At 39.0% G+C, this 24,933-nt stretch overlaps 1 protein-coding gene across 1 annotated transcript in view; it reads right to left on the bottom strand.

Moving 5' to 3' along the window:
* The window catches only part of LOC106926728 (receptor-type tyrosine-protein phosphatase T-like), a 68,528-nt gene extending 48,432 nt beyond the window's left edge, over positions 1–20,096 (bottom strand). The window contains exons 1-4 of the mRNA XM_088005999.1: positions 20,019–20,096; positions 19,750–19,831; positions 18,281–18,396; positions 16,098–16,272 (exon numbers count right to left, since the gene is read on the bottom strand). Coding sequence (XP_087862125.1) covers positions 16,098–16,272; positions 18,281–18,396; positions 19,750–19,831; positions 20,019–20,096 — 451 coding nt within the window. The remainder of the gene's footprint in view (positions 1–16,097; positions 16,273–18,280; positions 18,397–19,749; positions 19,832–20,018) is intronic.
* Between the last annotated feature and the right edge of the window lie 4,837 nt (positions 20,097–24,933).

Below are 24,933 nucleotides of genomic sequence, written 5' to 3'. Positions count from 1 at the left end.
ATAAATACGCAGATAAATGTGTGAATGTGCCAAAACTTTCTCCAAATGAACAGAAACAGAACTGAAGTTATTATCTTTGGACCTACAGAGGAACGATCTAGAGTCAACAGCTTCAGTTATTACAGCTGGAAACTAAAGATCCCGGTGTAGGACTCTGACCTGAGCTTTCAGAGTCACATAAACACAGTTACAAATTCGGCTTTCTGCTACCTGAAGAGCATTTCCGGGCTTAAAGGACTTAATGTGTTGAAAAACTGCAAAACAGCCGAAAGACTGAGTTCCTTTATATCAAGGCTTGAAACCCCCCTGTTTAGTTACCTTTGACTCATAAAAACAGAAATATTGATCGACATACTTGATGTCTATTTGCTTGTTTATTTTTACAATGACATTAGACAAAATTTAATGGTTGGTGTTAAAACATGAAATTATTTTATGATGTAAAACACTTTTAATTAAGCTATATAGAAAAACCTGACTTCACACTTGATAGTGCAGTAGATCTGGGTCGATTGGGAAACAAAGTTGTAATATTTGTTGCATTTTCCAGCCGTGTGTCAAAAAATCAAAGTCTTTGAAAAATCTGTTCCCCTCCTCGCCTGTGGGGGCGCTGCACCAAGAACCGCTTCAGGAAACAACACAAATAAAATGATTTACATCAGCATTCGGTTGATAATTCAAACTTCTCCAAACAAACCAGACTTTCTAGGCAAACAAACTGGAGTCTGATTGAAGTGGACCAAACAGGGCTGGTGTGAATGTAGCCTTAGCTCTCTCGCTGGTTCAACATGTCTGGATCAAATGTTGGCTCATTAACGGGCCTCTGCAGAACATTGACATGCTGAGGCGGCAGCTACTTCCCGGCTGTTGAACCAGGGAGAGAGCTAAAGCATGAAGGAGGCCGGCCCTTGAGGACTGACTTTGGAAACCCCTGCTGTAATGTGATTAACTGAGCTCATCGTCACAGAATTATTTAATATATTTAAGCCCAATCAATGTTGCTGAAGTATGCAATACTTGAACTGATTAATTAATTTTGTAAAGCCCACCCTCCCCTTCTTTTCCTGTCCTTTTACCCTCAAGTTCTTCAGAGTAATTTTCAGAAATGAACCCAAGATGTGAAAATGTTCAGGCTTAAGACAGTCTAGTCAACTTTACATTATTTCTTTTTCTGTCAATAATCCATCCATTCATAACCTTCCACTGCCTGAAATCGGGTTGAAGAGCCAACATTTTCTAAAGAAATCAAAACTATAACATTTCCAGATACTTTGTGTGGTTTCTAAGCCATTCAATTGAATATGTTGTCTTGCCAGCGAGTCCTGGGTTTTCTCCCAATGGCAGGAAAACACATTGGAGGCATCCTGAATGGATGCATGTTCCTCCCTCACCAATGCAGAGAAGTGCCTGAACCCTAAACCAAATGTCTGCAACCTGCAGATCCAGCGACACGAGTGGCTCATTAAAATGTCTCCAAAGGTTCTTGGGTCTTTAGCTAAAACTGTTTTATAGCAACAAACATAGATTTCAGCAGTTTTTTTTTACTTTTGACATTAAAACAGTGGCATGGCTCTAAAAGCTGTACATTTTTTAGCTATTTCTCAGTTTATATCCTATAGCACTGAAACATTAGATCTACAATGCTAAAGCACAGTATTCAGTGGAAGCTAATGCTAAGCAGCTAATTTAAATTAAAATTGTATCGGCCATTGAAAGACTTCAAGCCTCAAGCACCAATTTAATTTTGACATTATAATTCAGATGATCTATATCATACTTATGTCTTCTTCTCTACTGGCCGTGTTCTACTTTTTTCCTGTATAAAAAAAAGAGAAAATAGGAGGAGAGGAAACGTCTTCACCCACTTCAAAATAAGAGCACGAATATTAGCAGTTACTAACTAAAACTTTAGCACAGATTTCAAACTTTATTCAACTGAAAGGTTACAAAAAACGCCAGATCAACGAGTGCTTTAGAATGTTTTTGAAGGAATTACTTTTAAAAACAGTTTCATATTACAGCATTTTATGAGATCAGTGAAAACTTGGGGCATGAACAGAAAATGCGTAAAAAACGCCTGACAGCATTTACAGGAGCTGCAGTTTCTGTGGAACTGTTTTTGCCGAGTGTTTCAGCTCAGTTTATGTGTCTTCACTGGCCGGCACCCTTCCCTCATTCAGCAGTCTCTCCCTTTCCGCGTCGCTGCCTTCATCGTCCAAATAGAGGAAGCTAAGTGTGCTAAACATTGTCAGAGTTAGCAAAACGCTAAATCACAATAGTTCCACTATTAGTGCATTTATGGATACTGCAGTACATATTTATCAACAAGTATCATTTGCGGCTCTAAGGTTTTATGTAGCTGATTAAAGTTTGCAGACAATCAGGTGAGACGAAGCAGATTCTCAGCTCATCTCTAAGAAAAATCCTAGCCTCCGCTAACAGCTAACAGCTAACAGCTGCCTTTTTGACGATGCTTAAATGTAGATGGAGCTTTAACAGCGAGAAATGCAATCAGTTCATTTTTTTAAGATGGTCAAGAGAGTTATGCTGCAGCTGACGATGCTATAATTATAATTTAAAGAAATGACTCAAACTGCCTCTAAGCTTAGGATATTTTCTTGCTTCTTATTCCATACAAAAGCTTAGATTTTTATTAAAGCAACTACGTTTTGAAACATTCAGCTTCCGCAAGATTAGAAAACCAGTGCAATGTATTCCAACACAACATAGAAAAAACTAAATCAGCTTACAGACAATGATGAAAAAGACATATGCGAATCGGCCAAGGAGGAGATTCAAAGACTGTTTACAAGCCAAGCAAGCAGTAACATTTACCTCCGACAAACAAGCAAAGCTGCGGCGGCGTAGTGACATAAATCTGAAAGCGGCTCAGTTAAAGAGCAGCAGGAGCAGATGGAAACAATGACAAGGAAATTAATTGGACTTTTCCCGTTAGTCATCAGACTGCCTGCGCCTGTGAAGCACAGCGCTCATCAGCATGATGTATGGTAATTACCACGGACAGCTCCGGCTTGTCTGCGGCCCTGAGACCAAAACCTCGGACACCGATCGTCACAAGAGTTGGGAACACAAAGGGCCTTTTTTATTACTCAAATGTTAAACAATAAGATTTATGCATCCTGAGCGGCTCTGAGCTGAAAAAAGGTTTCCATACAGATCAAAGTCTTTTCACTTTCAACACCTAAACGAGTTTTTAGAAGAAATGTTGAGATGCAACTACATTAAAATGTATCTCCTTAAACAAGGGCATCCAGCACTTTTCTTTAAATTTGGAAATTTTTTTATATTTTTTTTCTCTGAAAAAGTTTGCATTTCACCTGCAAAGAATAACGTTCCTCCTCCTGCTGCAGTCTTAAAACCAAAGTCCCGTTTTTACTCAGAAAGTTTCTTTTTGTTGCTTCCCTCAAGGCTGCATTAGCATATGTATGACAGCTGCAGGACTGATGAATCAACTGTCAGTCGGTGCACACTCATACATCTCAACTATGTGGAAGCAGATTGTGCGTACGGCCATGGCTCCAGACATCAGGCATCTCTTTATCCACCGCTCTAATCTGAAGATGTCATTCAGCAGCAGCATGAATCACCAGTTTGGGGCTTTTTAGGATTGATTCAAACAGTTCTTTTTCCTGAGAAGAATGACTAACAGAATGACAACAGAAGACATAAGTTAGAAAGTACTGATCTCTCTAATTCACGCATGGTCAGGATCGCTAATATTGGATCATGTAATGAAACAAAACTGAAGTCATTAACTTTGGCCCTAAACAGGAACTTCAGAGCTTCAGTTGCTACAGCTGGAAACCAGAGATCAGGCCTGAAATCTGGGTGTACTGATGGACTCAGACTGAACATTCAGAGCCACATAAAGACAGTTACAAAGTCGGCCTTCTATCACCTGAAGAACGTTTCTAGGATTAAAGGAGTAATGTCACAGCGTCACAGCGAGATCTAGAGAAACTCATCCATGCTTTTAGCTTTAGTTGCATTGATTACTCAACAGTATCTAAATCAATCATCCAGCTGCAGCTGATCCAGAACGCTGCTGCTGGCGTTCTGACTACAACCAGGAAGAAAGAGCACACCAGTCCTTCCACTGAGAGAAGAGACTTTAAAATACTGCTGGTAGTTTATAAATCACTGGACGAATTAAAGATCTGCTGCTGCTGGATCAACTTTCCAGACCTCTCTGGTCTTCTGGTTCTGGTTTAGATCCAGAACCAAACCAAACATGGAGAAGCAGCATTCAGCTTCTGTGCACCACAAATCTGGAACAAATTTCCAGGAAACTGTAAAACAGCCGAAACACTGAGTTCCTTTAAACCTAGATTAAAAACCCACCTGGTTAGAGCTGCTTTGAATCATTGATCAACATTTTGATGTGTAATGACGGCACATGGCAAAATGGAAAGTTTCAGTTATTGATTTTAGTGTTTTTATGATGTAAAGCACTTTGACCTGACTTGTTGAATCAATAAACTTGGTTGATTGATTGATTGATTGATTGATTGATTGATTGATTGATTGATTGATTGATTGATTGATCTACTTTTAAACGTACAGCTTCTCATGAACTGAGAAGCTGCAAAAGGTGTGTTTAAGGAGTGACTTGCTAAGGGACATGCAACTAAATATTAGAAGGGATGAATTTATTATTATTATTATTATTATTATTATTAGCATGTAGGTGTTTTTGTGTCTGCATGGATTAGAGAAAATCTCCAATAAATGCAAACCTGCAAACCCACTGGTTGTTTAAAAACAACATTAATTCAAGAGGCTTTATATAACAATCTTGCAGGAGCAGGAACTTTCAGTGTAAATGGTTCCTGCTAAAGCTTTCACAGCCTTACGAGTTTTCTTGGAAACGTGTAGTAAAAAGGATATAAAAATAGGAATAATGATTTCAAAGTTCTGTGAAGCATTCTGCAACAAAGACATCAGTTTCCAGTAACACTGAGGTTTTCCTGTTATTTTATTTTCAAGTGGATACATCTTTTTTTCTTAAAGAGTGCTTCACAAATGGAGTGAAAATCTGAGGGCTGCATGACAGGCAGAAGAAGGATCACTAAATGTTCATTCTTACATCTGGATGTTTCTCATTACTGCTCGCAAGATCGACTACGAGTTAACGCTTTAAGCTTTTTAGAAAAAAGGCAAAAAATCAAACATTTAAAGCAGCCAACTAATCGTTTCTCTGACAGATTCAACTCTTCATTAACATCATTTATTTTCAACAACCTCTCCTGATGTTACTCTGCAGGAGGAAGGAGAAATTCACTCAATCACTTCCTCCCTCTGCCTGTTTTCCTCCTCCATCTCGCCGCCTCCAGCTCGCCTACCGCGGCGCTACAGAGGCCACCCAGAGGGACGCAACCTGGCACCCAGAGTCACATGACAGGAAACACACACCATGTTTGCATGTTTCTGCAACGTATACTGTGGAACAGCTGAAATCATACATAGTAAATGTTTAGAGAAGCTCAGAAATTAATGTGAACAGTCGATATATACAGTTTGCATCCTTTAATTCAAGATTATTTGTGTAGCACATTTCAGGAACAAGGTAGCTTAAAGTCCTTTATATCATAAATATAACCACATTTTATGAAACAAATGTTACATTTTGTCGAGTGCCATCATCAAAATCATCAATCGAATCATACATGTTGGTCAGTGTATTTCTGTGCATAAAGATGCACTCATGCAGATCTTCTATATGCAGATCTGGAAAAAACACAGAGGCCACTGCACTGAGCCCCATGAAAACCTCCTGCTTATTCCACCAAATACTGATTTCTGAACTCTTCCTGAGTTAAAACATTAGTATAGCTGTTTCTAAATGAATATGAACTTGTTTTCTTTGCATTATTTGAGGTCTGAAAGCACTGCATCCTTTTTGTTAATTTGACCATTTCTCATTTTCTGCTAGTAAATACTAAATTTTTGTTTGGAATTTCAGAGACATGTTGTCAGTAGTTCATAGAATAAAAGAACAACATTCATTTTACTCAACCATATAATTATAAAGAGTAAAATCAGAGAAACTGATCATTTTAAGAGTCCTCTTAATCTTTTTCCAGGGCTGTATGTTGAGCCAGCTCTGCACTGGGCAGCTGCTGAAACTTTTCACCTCGAGTTCCTGATGATCCAGCAATGATCTCACAGTTTTCTGTATCTGATGCCTTAATAATGCAAAGCTGTGATGACTGCATGTTTTTTTCTCAAGGTAATCACTGCAAATGGAAATAATATCAAACACATTTGTTCCTCTCTTAGGTTGTTAAAATGAAGTTGATTCGTTTAATAAATTAGTTTTTGAAACATTTAGGTTTTAAAAACTAATCTAATATGAAAACAGCTTCCACCAGCACACCAACGTGGATAATCGGATGTGTGCTGTATAAAATGCACAAACAAGTATTTCCATCTGCACAAAGAGCTGCTTTCCTCAGAGCCTGGGCACAAAACTGGTAAAGATGCACTGATTGCTAATCAACAACAACTGGCCCTCATGCAGAGCCGCTAATGAACAGTGGGAGAGGAGACAATAGAGAGATGAAGGATTGTGGAGAGAAAGCGTGAATACTGCAAGAAATGCAGACACATGGCCAACTTAGAGAAGAAAACATAAAAAACAGTTAAGGAAAAGAAGTTTGAAGCTAAATGAAGACTGAGATGCATGTAGGTGAAAAGATTTGACTTTAAATTTGGTAAAAGATGGATTAGCTGATGAAAAGTTCAAGGCCAATTTTAATAGTTAAAACACCAAATATATCTTCATTTTGCTTGAAACTGTTTTAGCAACAGGAGCATGCCAAGCAGCAGTTTGGATTATCAGCTTTCAAAGCTGCATTATCTTTGGAATATTTTGCATATGCTCTACAAAATCTGCAAATAAAACAATTTTCTGCAAATAATTTGGAGTCAGGCGCCACTGGAAATATTTTTTAATAGCATGTTAAGCAGTATTGTACCTAGTTTCCAAAGGTACACTTTTTGTTTTTCAAATACAAAAGAAGGTACTATTTGGTCATTTAAAAAAAGTAGAGTTTTTAGGAAAACCCATAAAAACGTAACTGTGAATAGACAGCAGTCAACTACATCAGCTGAAGCACTCTGGGAAACATAAGAATCGAGTCTGTATCAAATTCTGTTATCCCAGAATCTGATTTCACCTGCATTTAAAATCCGCAGTCATGTGACAGCTGTCCTCATGCAGCTGCACCTGCACAGCCGTCAGTACAAACATGAGCTGAAGCCTCATAAACAGGTTTTATCCTGGGAGCTTATTGTCTGATGAAACATTGGCCTCTCGAAACTGATCGGAGTTACTGGCCACAGAGGGAACAAAGTATCTGCATTAGCTTTTTTACTGCGCCACATTACGACCCCAGCGAGATACTTGAAGATGTCGCATAGTGTCAAGAAAAATAAATTTCTCTAATAAAAGTCCTGCACATTATCTCGCAGAGGAAGCCCTTACCTTACACTCCGTGTGTGCACTACAGGTCAATTTCAGTTCTTTATTGGCATATTTATAATGTTTTTTACTCCTGATAAAGGTGTGATGTTAAAATGTATTTTTCTACACTCTTTCCCTACGATGTTGGAAGTTTTTACAAATTATTTTGCCCATCTTTGCACTAACCTTGGATTTCTAAACCCTTTGGGATAAAAACTAAATAAACATGAAATTCCCCTGGACCTGACGAACTATCTGTTATGAATTATGAAGGTTATAATGAAGGAAAGGGGTGATATGGGTCAAATTTACAAGTAAACTTGACCCATTGCACTTGTTTTCTACAATGGAGTGTTTCTGTTAAACCTGTCGGAGCACAAATTGATAAATATTTTTTCCTGTTATTCTCCAGGTTTATCAAACTTTGGCCCTGACACCATTCAATTTAATGTATTTATACAGAGATGAATAACAACAAATATAATCTAAACAGAAGCAGAACAGCTGTTTCTTCTTTAAAATTCACTCCGTCTCATCAATCTGAAGAGGAACATGAACTGGAGCTGTCCTAAGTTTAGTTTAAAACACCAACAACCTGCAATAGGTTATTTTGATACCATATTTCAGTGATGATTAGCAATGCATTACTCAGGAAATTATCAAATTCTGTAAAAAAAAAAATGTTCCTGAAACCTGCAGAGCACTTAGGAAAACATGCACATACTGTCAGTATTTTTCTTTAGTTGAGTAATATACATATTTTCTGTAACGGTGTGTAGAGGTTATTTGTTTGTAAATAGCGGATGCACATGCATTTTGCTCAGATAAATGCAGCTGAGCTACAGGCCACGCCCCCTGTGGATTGGTTCTGCAATCCTAGCTGCATGTTCTGAAAGCACAGGCAGCCATGTGATATCAGAGTGTGTAAAAGGAGACTGGTGATCGCAGACCTACGATGTGGAAATTCAGAACATAAAGGGAGGATCAAACATGAACTTAAAGAAGACGAATTTAATTTATTTGGACAATTAATTGACATTTATGTAAATGTGCCATAATTAGCCAAAAGGATATTTTTCATCTGTTATCCCTGGACAGTGCTCAGTTTGTTCTGTTGTCCTGTTTACTCAAATGTTTTTGAGTGAAAAAAATAAATAAATAAAGTTCCTTACTACTTTTTACCAAAACACTAGCCTTGGCCAAGCACTGGAACAAAATATCAGAAATTAAAAAGTAGCAAATGAGCCTTTAGATTATGTCCAGCTTGTACTGAAATCATGGCTGATCCACTTTAATTTGCAGGATAAAGTTTTGTTTGCAAGACATTTTAGTTTTTTGGTACAATAATCAATAAAGACTAAAGTCTAATATTCAAAAATGCTGATAGTCTGATACACTTGGCACTTTAGGAACCCTCAAATCAAATTTGAGGTAAAACCAGTGAGACCAGAAGAAGTCGTCTGTGGTAACGTTAAAGGAGGGTCAGTGATTTGACCCCAGTAGAGAGTGACATGTTTCAGAAAGAACATGAAAATCCCCTGAGGAACATCCACTGCCTGCAGGAACTTTGACTGACCTGCTTCCTTTTAGACTCCATCCACAAGGCCACGCTTTATCTGTTTTCTTCCAAATATTTCTAATACTTTTATATTTTCAAGCTGTGCTGAGTTCTAATTGAAAAACAGAAAAACGTTAAAGTGTTTGCAGATGCGAGGGGAATAAAACGACAGCAGATATGGTAGAAGGACTCTGTGTGCCAGACAGGATCTCACCTGAGGTGGAGCACAAAGTGGAAAACTCAGCTGCAGTGAAAATTATTCTGTTGCCAAAATTTACTTTTCTCACATTTTTAATATGAAGCACAAAACTAATGATAGTTGACAGAGAGAGAACAACGAAAGAAATGCTTAATATTTAACAATTTTAGCTGCAATTTTAAAGTAACTTCAACATGATTTACAGTAAAAGCAACAAATCTGCACAAAAGATTTTTAATATAAGAACTTAGACATTTTTTAAATTTGTTAAATCAGGGAAAGGTTAATTATTTTAATTACTTAAATCACAGGGTTTTTTCAGAATAAAGTGGACTGTTGCTTATTTGTGGCTCAGCATTCACAGATTCAGCTATTCACATATTTTCTGTTGAACGTAACTCAAAATAATTTTACAAAAGTCTGATTATTTGCACATTTTTAAACAAAGCATAAAGATGTTAAAAATAATTTGCAGCGTGACAAGCTAACACACCAAGCATTTGCAAAGCAGCCAATCAGGAGGCACCATTTCCTGTCCTTGGCACTGATTGGCTGTATATTTGATGTTTAAACTATTAGGCAGTTATAACTATTTTGGAGGAAGGTCTCAAGTGTTGGCATATTTCAGCTGTTTGCATGAAGTTGTAGACCTAAATTTCTGCAAATATTACCGTCTGTTGTATATTAAACTTTTTTAACAAAACAAATAATACGCTGGTCCACTTCAGTTTGGAAAATGGCTGATCGTATTTACAACGGAGTTTCTAGTTTTTTGAATAGTTTGGAGGGACATCTTTACATTTTAAAATCTTCTGTTCTAATTTTTCCTTTGTGATTTATAAAATGGTTCAAGCACATCTGATAAAGGCTGCGCATGCTTCCATTTCAAACCCATTTTTGAAGCAAACATAAAAAGAAAAGAAATTAAATTTGTATTATTTGAAGGTTCAAGTTATGCCAGGTTGTGATTTTGAGGCTTGGTGTCCATTAGTTTAACATTTAGTAGCCTTTTGATCCGTGTGTTAAACCTCTCCTGGATGCTTTAATGCAGCAAACTATAGAGGCAACCATTATTGGCAATGATGTCAACACATTTGAAAAGCAGAATCTGGCAGCTACTTTCCAGTGTAAATGGTGTTAAAGCTACAGAATTGCATGAAATTAGTGGCAAAATCAGCCTACAGTCAAACCTTCCACCCACCCTAATGCTATTTATTTTAAATTAAGAAAAGGAGTGAGAGACTTTTCATGGTAATTAACATTTTCTGCGAGAAAGAAACTGATTTGAGCTAATTCCTCCCAGAATATGTTACACTATCTCCCATAATATCTACACTGCAGCCGTCAAAGTGTCTTGAAGCAGGAAATAAACCTCCACCTGCTTGCTTTCTCTGAGCCATGGAGGATAAAAGAGTCAGAAATGTCAAGCCAGTCCAGCGGCTGAGAGCTTCAGGGGAAAAAGCTTTTTCTTACACCAACAGTAAGAAAAAGCTGAAAAGAGACACTGATCCTCTTACTGTCACTTCAGTTTTTTCCACTTTCTAATAAAATGACAGTCTGAAACATGAGGAAACAGGAGATTTGTAGTGGACACGTCCCTCTCGCTCTAATTCGACGCTCTTCGTTTCATTTCTGGCATTCATATCCGCATGAGCATCTAATGTGTGAGCAGATTGGAGTTCAACAAGCTGCAGACAGAAACTGCTGACGGGATTTAAGCTGTCAGCTTTGGCTTCATGATTTATCTGGTTGTCCTCTGAATTCTCTGTGTTCTGTCATCGAGGAAGAGGTTTAAGCATGAGGTCTTACTCCATCTTTCATATTTTCCTCCTCTGCTTCCCGTTTTAAACATTAAGTTTGTCTTTTTGTTGCGTCATGTGCTCCCCTGTCTTTCTGCTCCTCTTCTCTGTTGCTACCTCCACCCCCTCACACACCTATCTCTCTTCTTCATCTCTGCCTTATTCCCTCCTTATCTCACCTGTCAACCCTCCCACACCTGTTCATGCATTACTTACACTTTGCTTCAGAAATTCTCTGTGAAGTGTCCGCCTTCCTTGACCTCCACATCTGTATAAAGAGGCTGATGCACATGAAAGTGCATTGGACATGAAATGGCAACAACATGACAAACTACCCAACATGCACAAGTCAACCCTCACACACACACACACACACACACACACACACACACACACACACCCTACGGCAAGCCCAGAGGACCTGCTTACAGAGACAGACAGGCACTCCCACTCTCATACACAACCTAATGAATATGAATTCAGAAACTTTTCTCATCGAATGGATGCAACATAATTACATTCTCATAATTCCTCCAGGAGAAACAATAAGGCATTTTAGCAAATGTAATTGTTGACTTGAATAAACTTCCAGAAAACTGCAAAACAGCTGAAACACTGAGTTCCTTTAAATCAAGATCAAAGCCCACCTGGTTAGAGTTGCTTTAGAACCATAATAAATGAAACACTGACCAAAATTTTAATATTTAATGATGATTTTGAAGTCAAAATGTAATATAAACTAGGTATATTTGGTGGGATTTTCAGGTAAACCGGTTCAGACATTATTTAAAGTTGTACATTTGGGGGGAACGAGTTGTCCGTTGTTCAGATTACTGATGGGCTGTACTACAACATCTTTCACCAGGTTTATGTTGACATACTTTACTGTTATTCTTTATCACAGTACTGTCCACTACACTCAGAGTAAAAAGTACAGACTGCAACTAACAACCTCAAAATATACATGAAGGTCTAATAAATAGACTAAACAAAAATAAATAGTTTGAAATTTTCACATAAATTTCACAAGCTTCCTGCAGGTATGAGAATTAAAAACCTTTCACAGAAAAGCAGACAGTTTTATTTAAAAAAATCTTTGTCTGTTTTACGTGTTGACAGAGAAACAGACAACCTATTCAAAGAGGAGCTTGTTTTTCTGTGAATGTCTGACATCTCTTTTGTGTTTCTTTCAAACATCTGACATCTCATTTTGGTATAAAACTCCTCACTTGGAAGTCCAACGTATTCCAGGCAGTTATTGTTGTAAATTGGAGGTTGTGTTGTGTTCACACCCAGTGGGAGCTCAGAGCGTCACTGGGTTTCCAGGAGTCTGACACATACAGCAGAAGCTGTCCACTCTCCTATTGATTTCCTTATCAGGAACAGACACACAGACGATGTTGGGAATGAGCTCTGGGGCAACAAAAAGCTCCACGGACACACACAGTCTGACATTAACACACGCTCTGGTGCTGCTGCTGGGTCTAATTCTTGGACTAAAATCAGCTTTATGATGACCCAGGGAGACTTAGAAAAATGTGGCACAATTCCTGGGGAACTCGCACACACTCCAACATATTCTCTGTGAGGTATCAACGGGCCACTGGCTGACAGAGGCTCTCCTGGATCTCTGCTTCGCCCCACTGAGTCTTATCTATGATAGACAGAACACACACACACGCACAGATGTCAAAATGCCCATACAAGATGCAGCACACACTCAAATACAGCCGACCTTCAATCTGTGCAGGGCTGCTGCACCTCGGCTCTCTGCATGTGGACACAGTGCATTCTGTAGGCCCTTAAAATTCACATGAATCATCTCATTTATGGCCACAGCCATAACTAAAGGTGACTATGATGCCTCCTTGAACAGGGTAAGATCTATGGTCTGTACAAAACATTACATGTTTTACATAAAATCGTTCTTACATTATGAGACTTTATTCTGCTCGGTTCTGCCTATTTGAGCTGTTTTAGGGTCTCCTGTCACTTTAAATCCAAATAATTGGCAACAGGGAGCCCCTGCTGATTTGTGATGTTATATTCTAAAGGTTTTTGAAATGGCTCACTTTCCAGACACCAAAAAATATTAACGTATCGCCTAAAAACAGCTAGGTGTTATTTTTTTAAGTGTTTGAGTTGTTTTTAGCAAATGCTGTAGATCAATTCCAACTGCTGACTCACCACCAGAGGGCGTGTGCTGAGTGAGAGGATTTTATATCCAAACATGGGCAGTTTAGTTAAATATCTGTCTGGTTTATAGTTATAAAGAAATGATGGCACAGGGGAAATGATTCTTGCCCATTATGATTGATGGACTTGAACTTCCCCCTTCCTTTTCTGTTGTTTGGTTCTGCTCTGCATCCACAGCTGCTTTTATACATCAAATGAACACAAAACCTTGTCAATATTCTGCAGATGCTGAAAAAAACACAATTTTACAACTGCGGTGTTTCCATTAAATAAGAAACGTAATAAGAAAACACAATTTACAAACACAAGTCATTAAAAAAATATGCTGCGCCATCTTCCATCTACCACTTCCTGTCGTCTTTATTCATCATTCCCACCAGTAGTAACAGCTGGTTATCGATCACATGACTTGTGTGATGCATAAAAAGTGCTTTGATATGTTAATTTTGATACATCAAAAAACCACCTCATTCTAGTGTAAAAAACGTTTAAGTACGAAACATCAATAGGCATGTATCCTTTAAGCGACATTATTTTCGTAATTCCAATTTGCGCAATTCTATGGTCAACGGAAACCGAGCTACCGAAGCCTCTTTTTCCACTCTTTAGTGAATTGAGATCATAGTTCAGGTGTTATTTTAGCTTTTGAGATGCTAATCAGCTGATCCCAGTGGTAAAACAATACCTTGTTGCCAAGGTTACATAAAATTTCTTCCAGGTGCAAAACCAGAAGCCAGAGGGAATGATTGTCCAAACGTGCAACGCCTCAACCAAACAATATGTGAACAAACGTCTAGAGAAACAGAGCTGCTCCAACATGCTAGCTCTGAGAAAAGATGCATCAACATCATTTCCCTTTTTCATCACTTACTCCAAGGATTGTTGTCATATAACTATGGTGTTTTGTGAACATTATGGGTGAAAAGGTGCATTTTCTAAAAAAGACATTCACCCAACAGATGCTAGTTTGTCTCCAAATCTAAAAAAGTAGCATCATGTGTTGAGCTGGCCAACAGGGCTGGGTTATGGAGGCTTTCCATGCATGAACGAACACGTATGGGACAGAGACGTACAGAGCGTACAGGCGGGGCGTTGTAATATGAGCAGCATCTCTCTCCAGATTCCCCCGTCACACCTGACTGAGCAACAGTAATTAACCCTGATTTCACTTAGCAGACACACACACACACACACAAAACTCATCACGACACCTTACACATGACAACACAAAGTCATGCATGTATAGTAGCCACACCAAACAAATGAAGCTGCACTAAAGCAAATCAGCAACACAGGAGTGACAAGAATGAGGGAAAAGGGACAAAAAGTCAAAGTGGAAATGAAGGATGATGACACATTTATGCAAATTGGAGGAGGGTGTTTTCATGCGTGTGTTTTCATTTTCCCTTTCCTCTTTTGTTCGCTGCGTTGGCATCAGTTATTCCCCTGGCAAGAAGCATGGCCGACAACACCTGAGCTTCACCCACCCACACGCACAGAGCAACACAATGAACACACACTCTTTACGGGATGCTTTCAGGGCGGTGAGCTTCAGATGCTCTCGTGAGTCGATAGTGTGATTCTGCAAACAGATGGTAATGACAGTTCTGTCCCTGGACGACCGTCGAATCAGAGTGGCGGCGTTAACACACGCAATCCAACTTTTCTGACTCTCTGCAGGCTAAAACATCCTTCACAACAAATACAGTTAACAGCGTAATTCCAATCAGAGACATTTACTTTAGATAATATTTCCTGTCTTTAATTACTCTACCTCAGGATGTGATCTGATTTAATTTACATTCCAAGTTAGGTGTTGTAAAGTTTGCCTGTAGCCATCAGACTTTACAACACTCAACTCTGAGTGTCTTTAATATATATACTTATATGTTTACACATATCTATAGTGAGTGGATGTGCAGTCAGAGGCAGGAGTGGAGGGATTGTGATGTGACACAGATTTCACTAATCAGTTCATAATGATAATGTTCCACCATTGTTTACGTCCTGATTTACAGCATCTGGCTTCTTCTGGTGCAGAATTATGATGTACGTCTCACATCAACGACATAAAAGCTGGATAAAATCAACACGCCTAATCAGACTGCAGATGCTTTGAAAACAATCAGATGTGCTATTTAGCTACACGTGAAAGTGGGACAAATCTGATTTTGGTTTTTAGGTGAAAAGATCAGAATTGGTCCAATCAGGCTGCTGTGAAAAAAGTCGGATTTGGGTCACATTCGCCTGCTGTGTGAACGTCACCTAAACTTCAGCTCCCTTTACAGATTCAAATTACTTCCAACCAGAAGAAACATGTTGGTAAAGTTAGTTCACTATTGATATACACCTGGAAGAGGCATGAATAGTTTTGGGCTTCTAATGTAATGAACATTAAAATAACTTATATTTGGGTTCAGTGTGAAGATTTCCAACATTAAAAGTCAAACTTGTTTTTCAGCAGTTATTTGCCACAGTCCTTCTGGTAAACTAAAGTACTGCTCATCTTTAAGAATAATACATTTGTGTATAAGTTGAGGCAAAAATAGTTATTTTTATAAACATCTAAAATGTTTGGATCTTCTTCACAGTTTGAGTGAAAACCGGATCAAAAACAGTCGGAGGAGTGTGAACAGAGAGGACTCATTGTGGGTTCCCACTTTCTGGGAATCTTTTCAGTATTCCGTCCTCAGCTCCCTCGCAGCTCTAATGGGCCGCAGCCAAACATGCACACATCGACACAAACAACCAGGGCTTGTTCCACACTTCCAGCAGAAACAGTCCCACTTTGCTGCATACATAGTAATGAAGTGTGTGGATCTCTGTTTCACCCCAACCTCTGCAGTCACATTTACGTACCTTTAACAATCAAGTCGGCGTAGTTGGAAACTCCGGATCCGCCATCGGACCGGATGACGCAGCGGTAGCGGCTGGTGCTGCGCTGCGACGTGTCACCGACGCTCACCGTCGCAGAGAAGCGGCGGTGGTTGACCACCCTGGTCACCATCAGCGCCGTGTCTTTACCGTTCCACTGCTGGAAGATGGCAAATCATACTTGTTGTTGTGGGTGTTCCACTTGTTTTCCATGTTAATGTGTTATTATTAACTGAATTTACAGTGCAACCGTTTATATTTGGTAAAATAACTGCTGTTCCATCAGTGTTACTCTCCTACCCTGTATGGTTTTACCAAAGCAATCCATGAATTTACAGAATATGTGCATCATGAAATGAAAACAAAGACTCTGTATTTATGCTTGGAAAAAATAGAGTAAATTTTCTCTGAGGAAGTCAACCTGGAAACCAAAAAATACCACTTTATGCATGCAATCTGCAGATTAAATCTCTCAACTGCAATCCTGACGGACCATTCAGGAAAAGATGCTTTTCCCCCAGCAGAGCCTGAGCTGGGAGAGTTAACACTCCCAGCTCCACATGTCATTTCTTCACCCTGCAGTAATCTCCTGGGTTTTGTGTTCTGCTGTAACAATAATGCAAACTTGCACATGAATGTAGACTGAAATTAATACATTGCCATGACGACACGCAGCATGAACATGTTGACAAACACGAGTAAGAAATGTCACTGGTGCAGAAATGGAATCACCGGTGCAAAACAGAACAAGGTTTAGTTTAATCAGTTCCAAAATGGAGCTCAGACACCTGGAGGTTTTACATGTTTAAATCTAATGAGAAAGAACTGAACAATATTACATTTGAATTAAAAGGGACTGAACTAAAATAGTAGAATAATCGAGTCAACTTCCAATCTACAAAAAGTAGAAGAGTTTGGATAAATTAGTACTGCAGGTTGGCTAAGATTAAATTATTAGCCTGTAGAAAACCAGAGTGAATTGGATTGAATTACAACACAGACATGTTGTAATGTGAGATCACAAAAGTAAAATCCCCAAAAACTGCTGGCTGGTCATGACAACCATTGGTTTTAGCCATCAAGTTGTCAACATAATGCGATAAATCTTAAATGTATGCGTGATATATAAAAGAAAAAGGGACGCAGTGCTTTGCTACTGAATGTCAACAGTATTAGCAACTAGCTATTAAGATCTATGGCTTCACATGAAAAGTTAAAGAAATCAAGAGAAGGAGCTAGGTCAGTTATGCTAGCTTGACTTTGACATGTAGATGTGCTGTAGGATTTGGTTTGTTTTGGTTCAGTAAAAAAAAAACACAACCAACAAACCAACTCTGACAGATGATCAGCTGAGCAGGTGTTTCATTTAGCTAATCAATCACAGTTATTTTCAGATAATCACTTATTAATAACCGTAAAACAACAAGTAAGCCTGAAAACATGAAACTGTAACAGACTGAATCTTCTGTTGTTTGTGTAGGAAACATTTGATTCTCTTCTTGGTGTTGCAACCTGATATGTTAGTAGAGCTGTTGTCAGGCAGTTGCTATAGCAACGGGTCTGTGTGTAGCGTAGAATACGAGAAAAGAACATGAGTGGTTTTGAGTTATTCTTCAACGGTTTTTCTGCTTTGTTTTCACTTTTTGTGGCGGGCTGCACTAAATTAATAATACCTACAACTCCAGGTTTCATTTCGTCAACAGAATTGATCTACTGTGGCAGCACAGCACGTAAAATAATCGTTCTTTTGCCCTTCAGTATTTGTGTATATGTGTGAAATTTCCAGATGTAAACAATAACATGCCATGCGTCTATAAATAGTCATTTTTAGCTCTCCATAAAAGCTACACCTGGTCTGGCGTTCGGTTCGGCTGTGGTTTGGCCTGGAGGAAGAACCACAGCCCCCTTGTTCTCCCTCTTCTGCTGTTAATGAACATTAAAAATCATCTTACTTCTGTTCTTGTTTGTTCTGGCTTGTTTTCCTCTCCACTGTCGCTGCGTGCTTGATGTGAAAATTAACGACTCAATGCAAGCGATTTTCTACTGTCGCTACATAATGAACTGAGCATACTGTACTGTTTGCTAACTAGAATCAACTGGAATATATGTGTGACTGAATTGAAATCCAGTCAATAGGATGTTATGATCCAGCATGGGACGGTACAAACCTGCAGCCAGAGTTTATCATGCTGAGACCATTTCCCTCCAGCAGTGCACTGGAACGTGGCATTCTGCCCCACGTTCACCTCCACATTCTGCAGCCGCAGGAAATGAGGAGCTTTACCTGCAACGTGACAACAGCACACAAATTATGCCAACAATATGAACAAAATCAATAACTGAATACAAATGCACATTATGTGCAAAGTAATTCCAAGCTGAAATAAAATACATATGAAAATCAAGAAACTCGCCTGATTTAAATGGTTAAAGTCTCAATTTTAGATCAAACTGCTTGGTTTTAGTAAAATATTTAAATATTTTACAAAGTTTAAATAGACTTAAATAAGTTAAAGGGTTCACATTGAACTCCAACTGGTTACATCCAGAAAAAAACATTTAATTCAGTTCGACTTTGACCTAAGACACCATTAAACTCTCATGTTTGTGCCATAATATGGTCGGATGACTTGCTGGGTAAATGATGCTCCAGCATAACTTTAGCTGCACGTTGTCCGAAAAAACAAAAACAAACCATCATCCTCCTTCCACTTCCTGTCGTCTTCTTTGTTGTTTTCAACAGTAATAACATCCAGCTGTTGATTGTGTGACTCGAAAGAGCGAAAGAAGTGTTTCCATTGCAGTTTTACAAAATAAACCAATTTTATTACAGCTGAAAAACCAACTCAGCCTAGAGCAAAACCTTTTTACGGGAAAACACGTTTTTTCCAAATGGGCGTTTCCATTTAGAGATTCATTTTTGAAATTTCAAATTGCGTGATTTTATGATACATATTAGTGTTTGTGTAAACAGTAGGACTAAAAGACATTTATAATGTAAGACAGGTTATTATTGCAATCAGAAGCGAGGCTCTGAGAGACGAGTGCAGGCAGGCTGACATTGTGGTGACTTTGGTATCGAGAGCCGTCTGCGACTGGTTAATTTCATTTGACTGTCTGTAGAAGTAGATAAACCCAACTGAGTGTGGAGCCATCACTCATTTAATGATGATAATTTGCTGTGGCACTAATGACTTACACATGAAGGTTGCTCCTTCAAAGCTTTAGAAATTCATCTTTCTCCATGACATTTCATTATATTGGTGTTTCTGCTGGTTTTTTGTGCATTATAATAATTCAGATAGGTTAGATCAGTTAAGACTTTCACATTCTGAAATCAACATTGTTGCTTAGAAATGTTTTTATGAACATAAGAGGGAATTTAAGCAGCCAGGGAATAGTAAGTTGGTGATTTTTACAGCAGAGTTTTGTGGAGCAAAGTGTTTCTGTCAGATTTGAGTGATGAAGACCCTGAGTTTGGACCTTCTTCTGGTTCTCTGCAATCTGTCTGCAATCCTCACTATCTGTGTGTGTGTTTGAGTGTGTGCGTGTGTGTGCGCGTGCAGAACAGCAATAAAACAGATGACGCTCAGCAGGGTTACAGTTTGCAGGGTCAAACCGAGTCTCTCTCACTTACGGCAAGGATGAGCGAGAACTCGTATGTCATCGATGGCGATGAAACCAGGGTGGCCTTGGACCGAAACCGCCTCGAATATTACCTGAGAGTCAAAACACAGAAGAGAGAGAGGAAGGAGGAAAAAAATAAATTAAAGAAATCCAGATATAAAAACTTTTTTCCCTTCACAGGCTGCTGCGTCTCGACATCGCTGTGAAGAAGCTCATATGGGAAGCCCAGGGGAATTTTCCACCAAAAGTCAGCAACTATTCCTCTTTTCACTTCATCACTTCTGTCTCTATCCGTATGCCAGCCACATATGCTGTCACTTCTCTGCTTTTCTCCCTTCTTATTTTCTCCTCATCCATCTTCCATCACTCATTGCCCCCCTGTTTTTCCCTCATCTCTTTTTTTCCCTTTCTGAAGCTGTCGCTTTGTGTTGTTCTTCATTTCTTTACCCCACACATGCACTTAAAAAAGACCTGAACACAGACTGAGGGTGACATGAAGTCAGCCGGGTGGCTGGGAGGCCATGAACTCCTGACCCACCAACATAAACATGAACATACTGTCCAGACGGAGCCAGGATACTCTGAATAGTGAGATCACTTTTTCTCAAACAAATTCCACATATTTGTATCAAAAACACAAATATTTCTTGTTAAAATAAAACATGAGAATGCTGCTTGGTAAGTTTATTGGCCAATCATGACTCCATCTTAAATTTAAGCACTGTAAAAACACAAAACTGTACCAGGTAAAAATCTGACTTTTATCACAAATCTGACTTTAATCATCTGAAATTAAAAAAAAATCTGATTAAAAAAGTTATGATTAAAGTTAAAAAAAAACTTTTCTGATTTAGTTTCTAGTGCAAATGTCTTAGTAGACCTGAAATAAGACAAAATAACTTTCAAGTACCTTTTCAGTAAGTTATACAAGTTTGTTTATAGTCAGTAATTCCCCATAATATCGATTTAAAAAGGTCCAATCAGATTAGTTACATTGTTCAATGTTATAAGTGAAAAAGTCTGCCAGGGGATCTAATGCTTTTTAAAATCAATATTAATGAATTATTATCTTAGAAGAAACTTGTGTAAAAGTTACTAGTAAGTTGCTTTTTACTGTTGATTCAACTTGAAACTAAATCATTAGTGATTTATTTTAGAGTTTTCTACTCATCTTAAATAATTTCACCTTTTTGTACAAGTGAAAAGCTTTTATGAAGAAGTAATTCTACCACCATAGGTTTTGCATAAAACCACTTTGATGCACTTGGTGCTCTGAACCTTTAGCTGATAGTCGGAGTAGAAAAGGGAAGTGTCATCTCTCCCTGGGAGGTCACAGATAATTAGGGAGGAAAAGATAAAGAAGCCTTTAATTCACTTTAACTCCTATAAAGTCTTATATCTATGGTGTTTTTATCCACTCAGGTCATTACCTAAAGCAAAAGGTACTGTAGTGTTACTTGACGGCAGCATAGAGCTGTATACTGCTGCACCTTTAATAGACCAATAAACAAGGAGACACAGCAAGACTGGAGGTCATTAAAGGAACAGTTCAGTTACAGAAGTCACCGCAGTACGTGGCTCAAAACTGTAAGCAGTGACTACTTATAGTAGCTAAAATATAAGTTTCCACCTCTGCATTTTATTTCTGCACCCAAAGAAACAGTCAGGCTGTAAAAATGTGAATTATTTTCACTAAAACTTTAAAATGAGCTCCATCTCTGGGTGCTATGGAGTCGTATCGCAGTCCGACAGCGTCTGCATCCCGTACTAATATTGATATTGGTCCCAATATCCAGAAAACTTCTAGATCTGGTTTCCTGACAACGTTCCTGACCCATTGGGTCAGATCTATTCAGTCTAATTCTATGCCTTGTGCTCTGAGCGACATCATGCTTTACTATTTTATATTTACAATTCCTAATTTTACTTTCTGAACCACTAGAAAGAAGGTTTGTTGCAGTTTGACCAAGACAGTCAACCTACTGTTTTAGTTTTAGTATTTAAATTTCTTTGGCTGTTTTAGTCCTAACTGCACTGAATGAACACATGAAAGTTGTTTTTACATGTTTGACCAAGTTGTGAAGGTATTGGTGTTTAAGTGTGATGTTCTGGTGCAGAATTATAAAATAAAAGTGCAGTTCAGTACAATTATGTCTGTGGTTAAAAGAAATAAATGTTTTTAATCAATTCAGCTGTTTTTCAGTATCAGATCAGAATCAGTCGATTCTAATCCTCAGATATCAGAAGTGAAATAAGTGGATCTGTATTTTATCTGAGTATTACTACAAACAGAGAGCGTGTGTGTGTCTGCGTGTGTGCGTGTGTGTGTCTGCGTGTGCATGCGATATATGGGTGCGTGTGTGTGCGTGTGCGTGTGTGTCTGTGTGTGTGATATATGCGTGTGTGTGTGTGTGTGTCTGCGTGTGTGCGTGTGTGTGTCTGCGTGTGCATGCGATATATGGGTGCGTGTGTGTGTGATATATATGCGTGTGTGTGTGTGTGTGTCTGCGTGTGCATGCGATATATGGGTGCGTGTGTGTGTGATATATATGCGTGTGTGTGTGTGTGTCTGCGTGTGTGCGTGTGTGTGTCTGCGTGTGCATGCGATATATGGGTGCGTGTGTGTGTGATATATATGCGTGTGTGTGTGTGTGTGTCTGCGTGTGCATGCGATATATGGGTGCGTGTGTGTGCGTGTGCGTGTGTGTCTGTGTGTGTGATATATGCGTGTGTGTGCGTGTGTGTGTGTGTGTGTCTGCGTGTGTGTGTCTGCGTGTGCATGCGATATATGGGTGCGTGTGTGTGTGATATATATGCGTGTGTGTGTGTGTGTGTCTGCGTGTGTGCGTGTGTGTGTCTGCGTGTGCATGCGATATATGGGTGCGTGTGTGTGTGATATATATGCGTGTGTGTGTGTGTGTGTGTCTGCGTGTGCATGCGATATATGGGTGTGTGTGTGTGATATATGCGTGTGTGTGTGTGTGTGTGGAGTACCTGATAGGAGTTGGGCCAGAATGTGGAAATGGCGAGCTCAGCCTTGACCCAGCCTTCGGTGACGGTATCCGAGGCGTTCCACACCGGGTTACCTTGAGCGCCTCCGTTCACCTGCAGGCGGTGAGAAACAGGGAAGGACGACAGAAAGGTAAATGATGAAAAGAGCTGATTCAGGGAGCCTGGAGTCCAAAGCAGCAAACCTCAAAAGATGGATTTTCCTTAGATGTGGTGCTGCAGAGGCTTTTTTAACCCCTTCAGTCCTGATTGTTTATAGTGAACTAAAACATTTTACCTATTTGGATGTTTCTCAAACTTTTCAGGCTGAGGACCACTTCACCCATTTAATGACACTAATGAAAACACTAGTCTCTCTACTCACTCACTGTTTTCTTGTAATGATAAGGGTGGGGCTGTTTTTGTAAATGTGAATGGCCACAACAAAACCATGAACACGTCTTCTCTGGGCGTTTTCACTTATTTACAGATTAAAGTTTGGATTCTAAGCTTTCCAATCATGTCAAACATAAGGAAATAAAAAGCGAAGTTGTTCTTCACTATCAAGTGTTGTGTGCATTAGGACTATTTGTAATCTAGAAGCATAACAAAAGAAATGCTGAGTTGCTTTGGCAAAAACAAAATTAATCTTCTGCAGCCTAAGCACGCAAAGTCATAAAAAAGAACAGTTCTCACGAACTGAGACTCGCTGGCAGTCGTTCAAAAGAATCGAATCGCTGGTGAACAACGCATCAAAACTTAGCGTATGTATAGCTCAACTTCCTCCGATCATAAAAGTAATCCTGGCATTGTATTTCCACTAATATATTTAATTTTTCTTTTGAGTGACTCGGTTTTAAGCCATTCATTCATTATTATTTTTAAGCAATCCTTCGGTAAGCTAGCTGTACACGTCACACCTTGAGCTGACGTCAAATAAACGGCCGTTTCCAAGCAGTAGCTTGTGCACCAGTCCTTCTCGGCCAGCCATCCGCTTCACATCTTTATTTTCTGCTACACACCTTGATGTAGACGTTTAAAGTTCCTGGGCTTGCCCCGTCGCGACTGGACAGAGAGTACAGGAAGTCGATGCAGTGGGTGTCGTTCTCCTTCAGGGTGGGCATGTACAGGTGAGCCTTCTGTCCTGACGCACGGCCCGATGCGTTCACTACCATAAACGAGCCTGCACACATGGAAAAGAACAAAAAACACACATGAAGTTAATCTGACATCAGTTTTCAACAAAATCATGTCCTAGTAACTTTCTGAAAGACATTTTGGATTGAAGCAGCATGCTGCAATCAGGCTGCTGCAGCCATATGATTAATGAATTCATGTTTCTAAAGGGTGAGAAAATTCCATCAAGTTACATGGAAAATAAACAGGAATTGTAGCTTTTTCCAAACAGTTTTTACTTCTGTTTTCTCTGTCTGCTTTAAAAAATATAATTTTTACATGTTTCAGTTACCATAGCGTCCAGGTGTTCCCCAAGGCCAGGTCTTGGGATCAGTTCTATTTATTTCATACTACAGGTAGGACTTGAATAAAAAATGTAATCAAGTTAACTGTAAATGTCTGTAATTAATCAAACAACAACTGGCCAAACCTCAATAGTCATATTTAGGGCTTCAGAAGTGAATCGTCTGTTTGTCACTAGCCTTTATGTTTCTAGTTTTTGGTGAATTATCAGCATGAAAAATTAAATCTAAATGCTACAATGTTCTGCTTTTTTCCTTCTCTAAGGCCAAACGGAGGGATGTTGTAACATTTTTGTGTTTCTCCTGCATTAATTTTTCCCTTGGCTCCCTTCAGGTATCGCCCTTTGGGTCGAAAGCAACCCGTTAAATGAACTTTTTAAATAAACTCGACTTGAATATGGAGTCTTATTTTATAATCAAGCTTCCTCACATGCATAGGATACTTTATGCTTCACAGAGAGAGAATCATTGATTTCTTCAGGACATTAAGTGCATCCTCCATGGATAAATAATGTCCCACAAACTATTAATTACGAAGTACTGTGAGCTGGAAAATGGTTGGCAAGTTCCGTACAGCATAAACCAGATGCTTGATGCAGCAAAAAAGCCAAACTCTTAAAGCTCTTTAAATCACCAAAATGGTATATCAATGTCCTAATGCATCCACACCCTGAGGGTTGCAAAACCAGGCGTAAACCACACTTTCTTTGTCAGCTTATGGTTTAAGT

Source organism: Poecilia mexicana, unplaced genomic scaffold, assembly GCF_051168715.1.
Source record: "Poecilia mexicana isolate PSO_F unplaced genomic scaffold, ASM5116871v1 scaffold_5, whole genome shotgun sequence".
Classification (NCBI taxonomy): Eukaryota; Metazoa; Chordata; class Actinopteri; order Cyprinodontiformes; family Poeciliidae; genus Poecilia; species Poecilia mexicana.
Note: the sequence above shows the minus strand (reverse complement) of the source record. Positions and strands in the feature narration are given on the sequence as shown.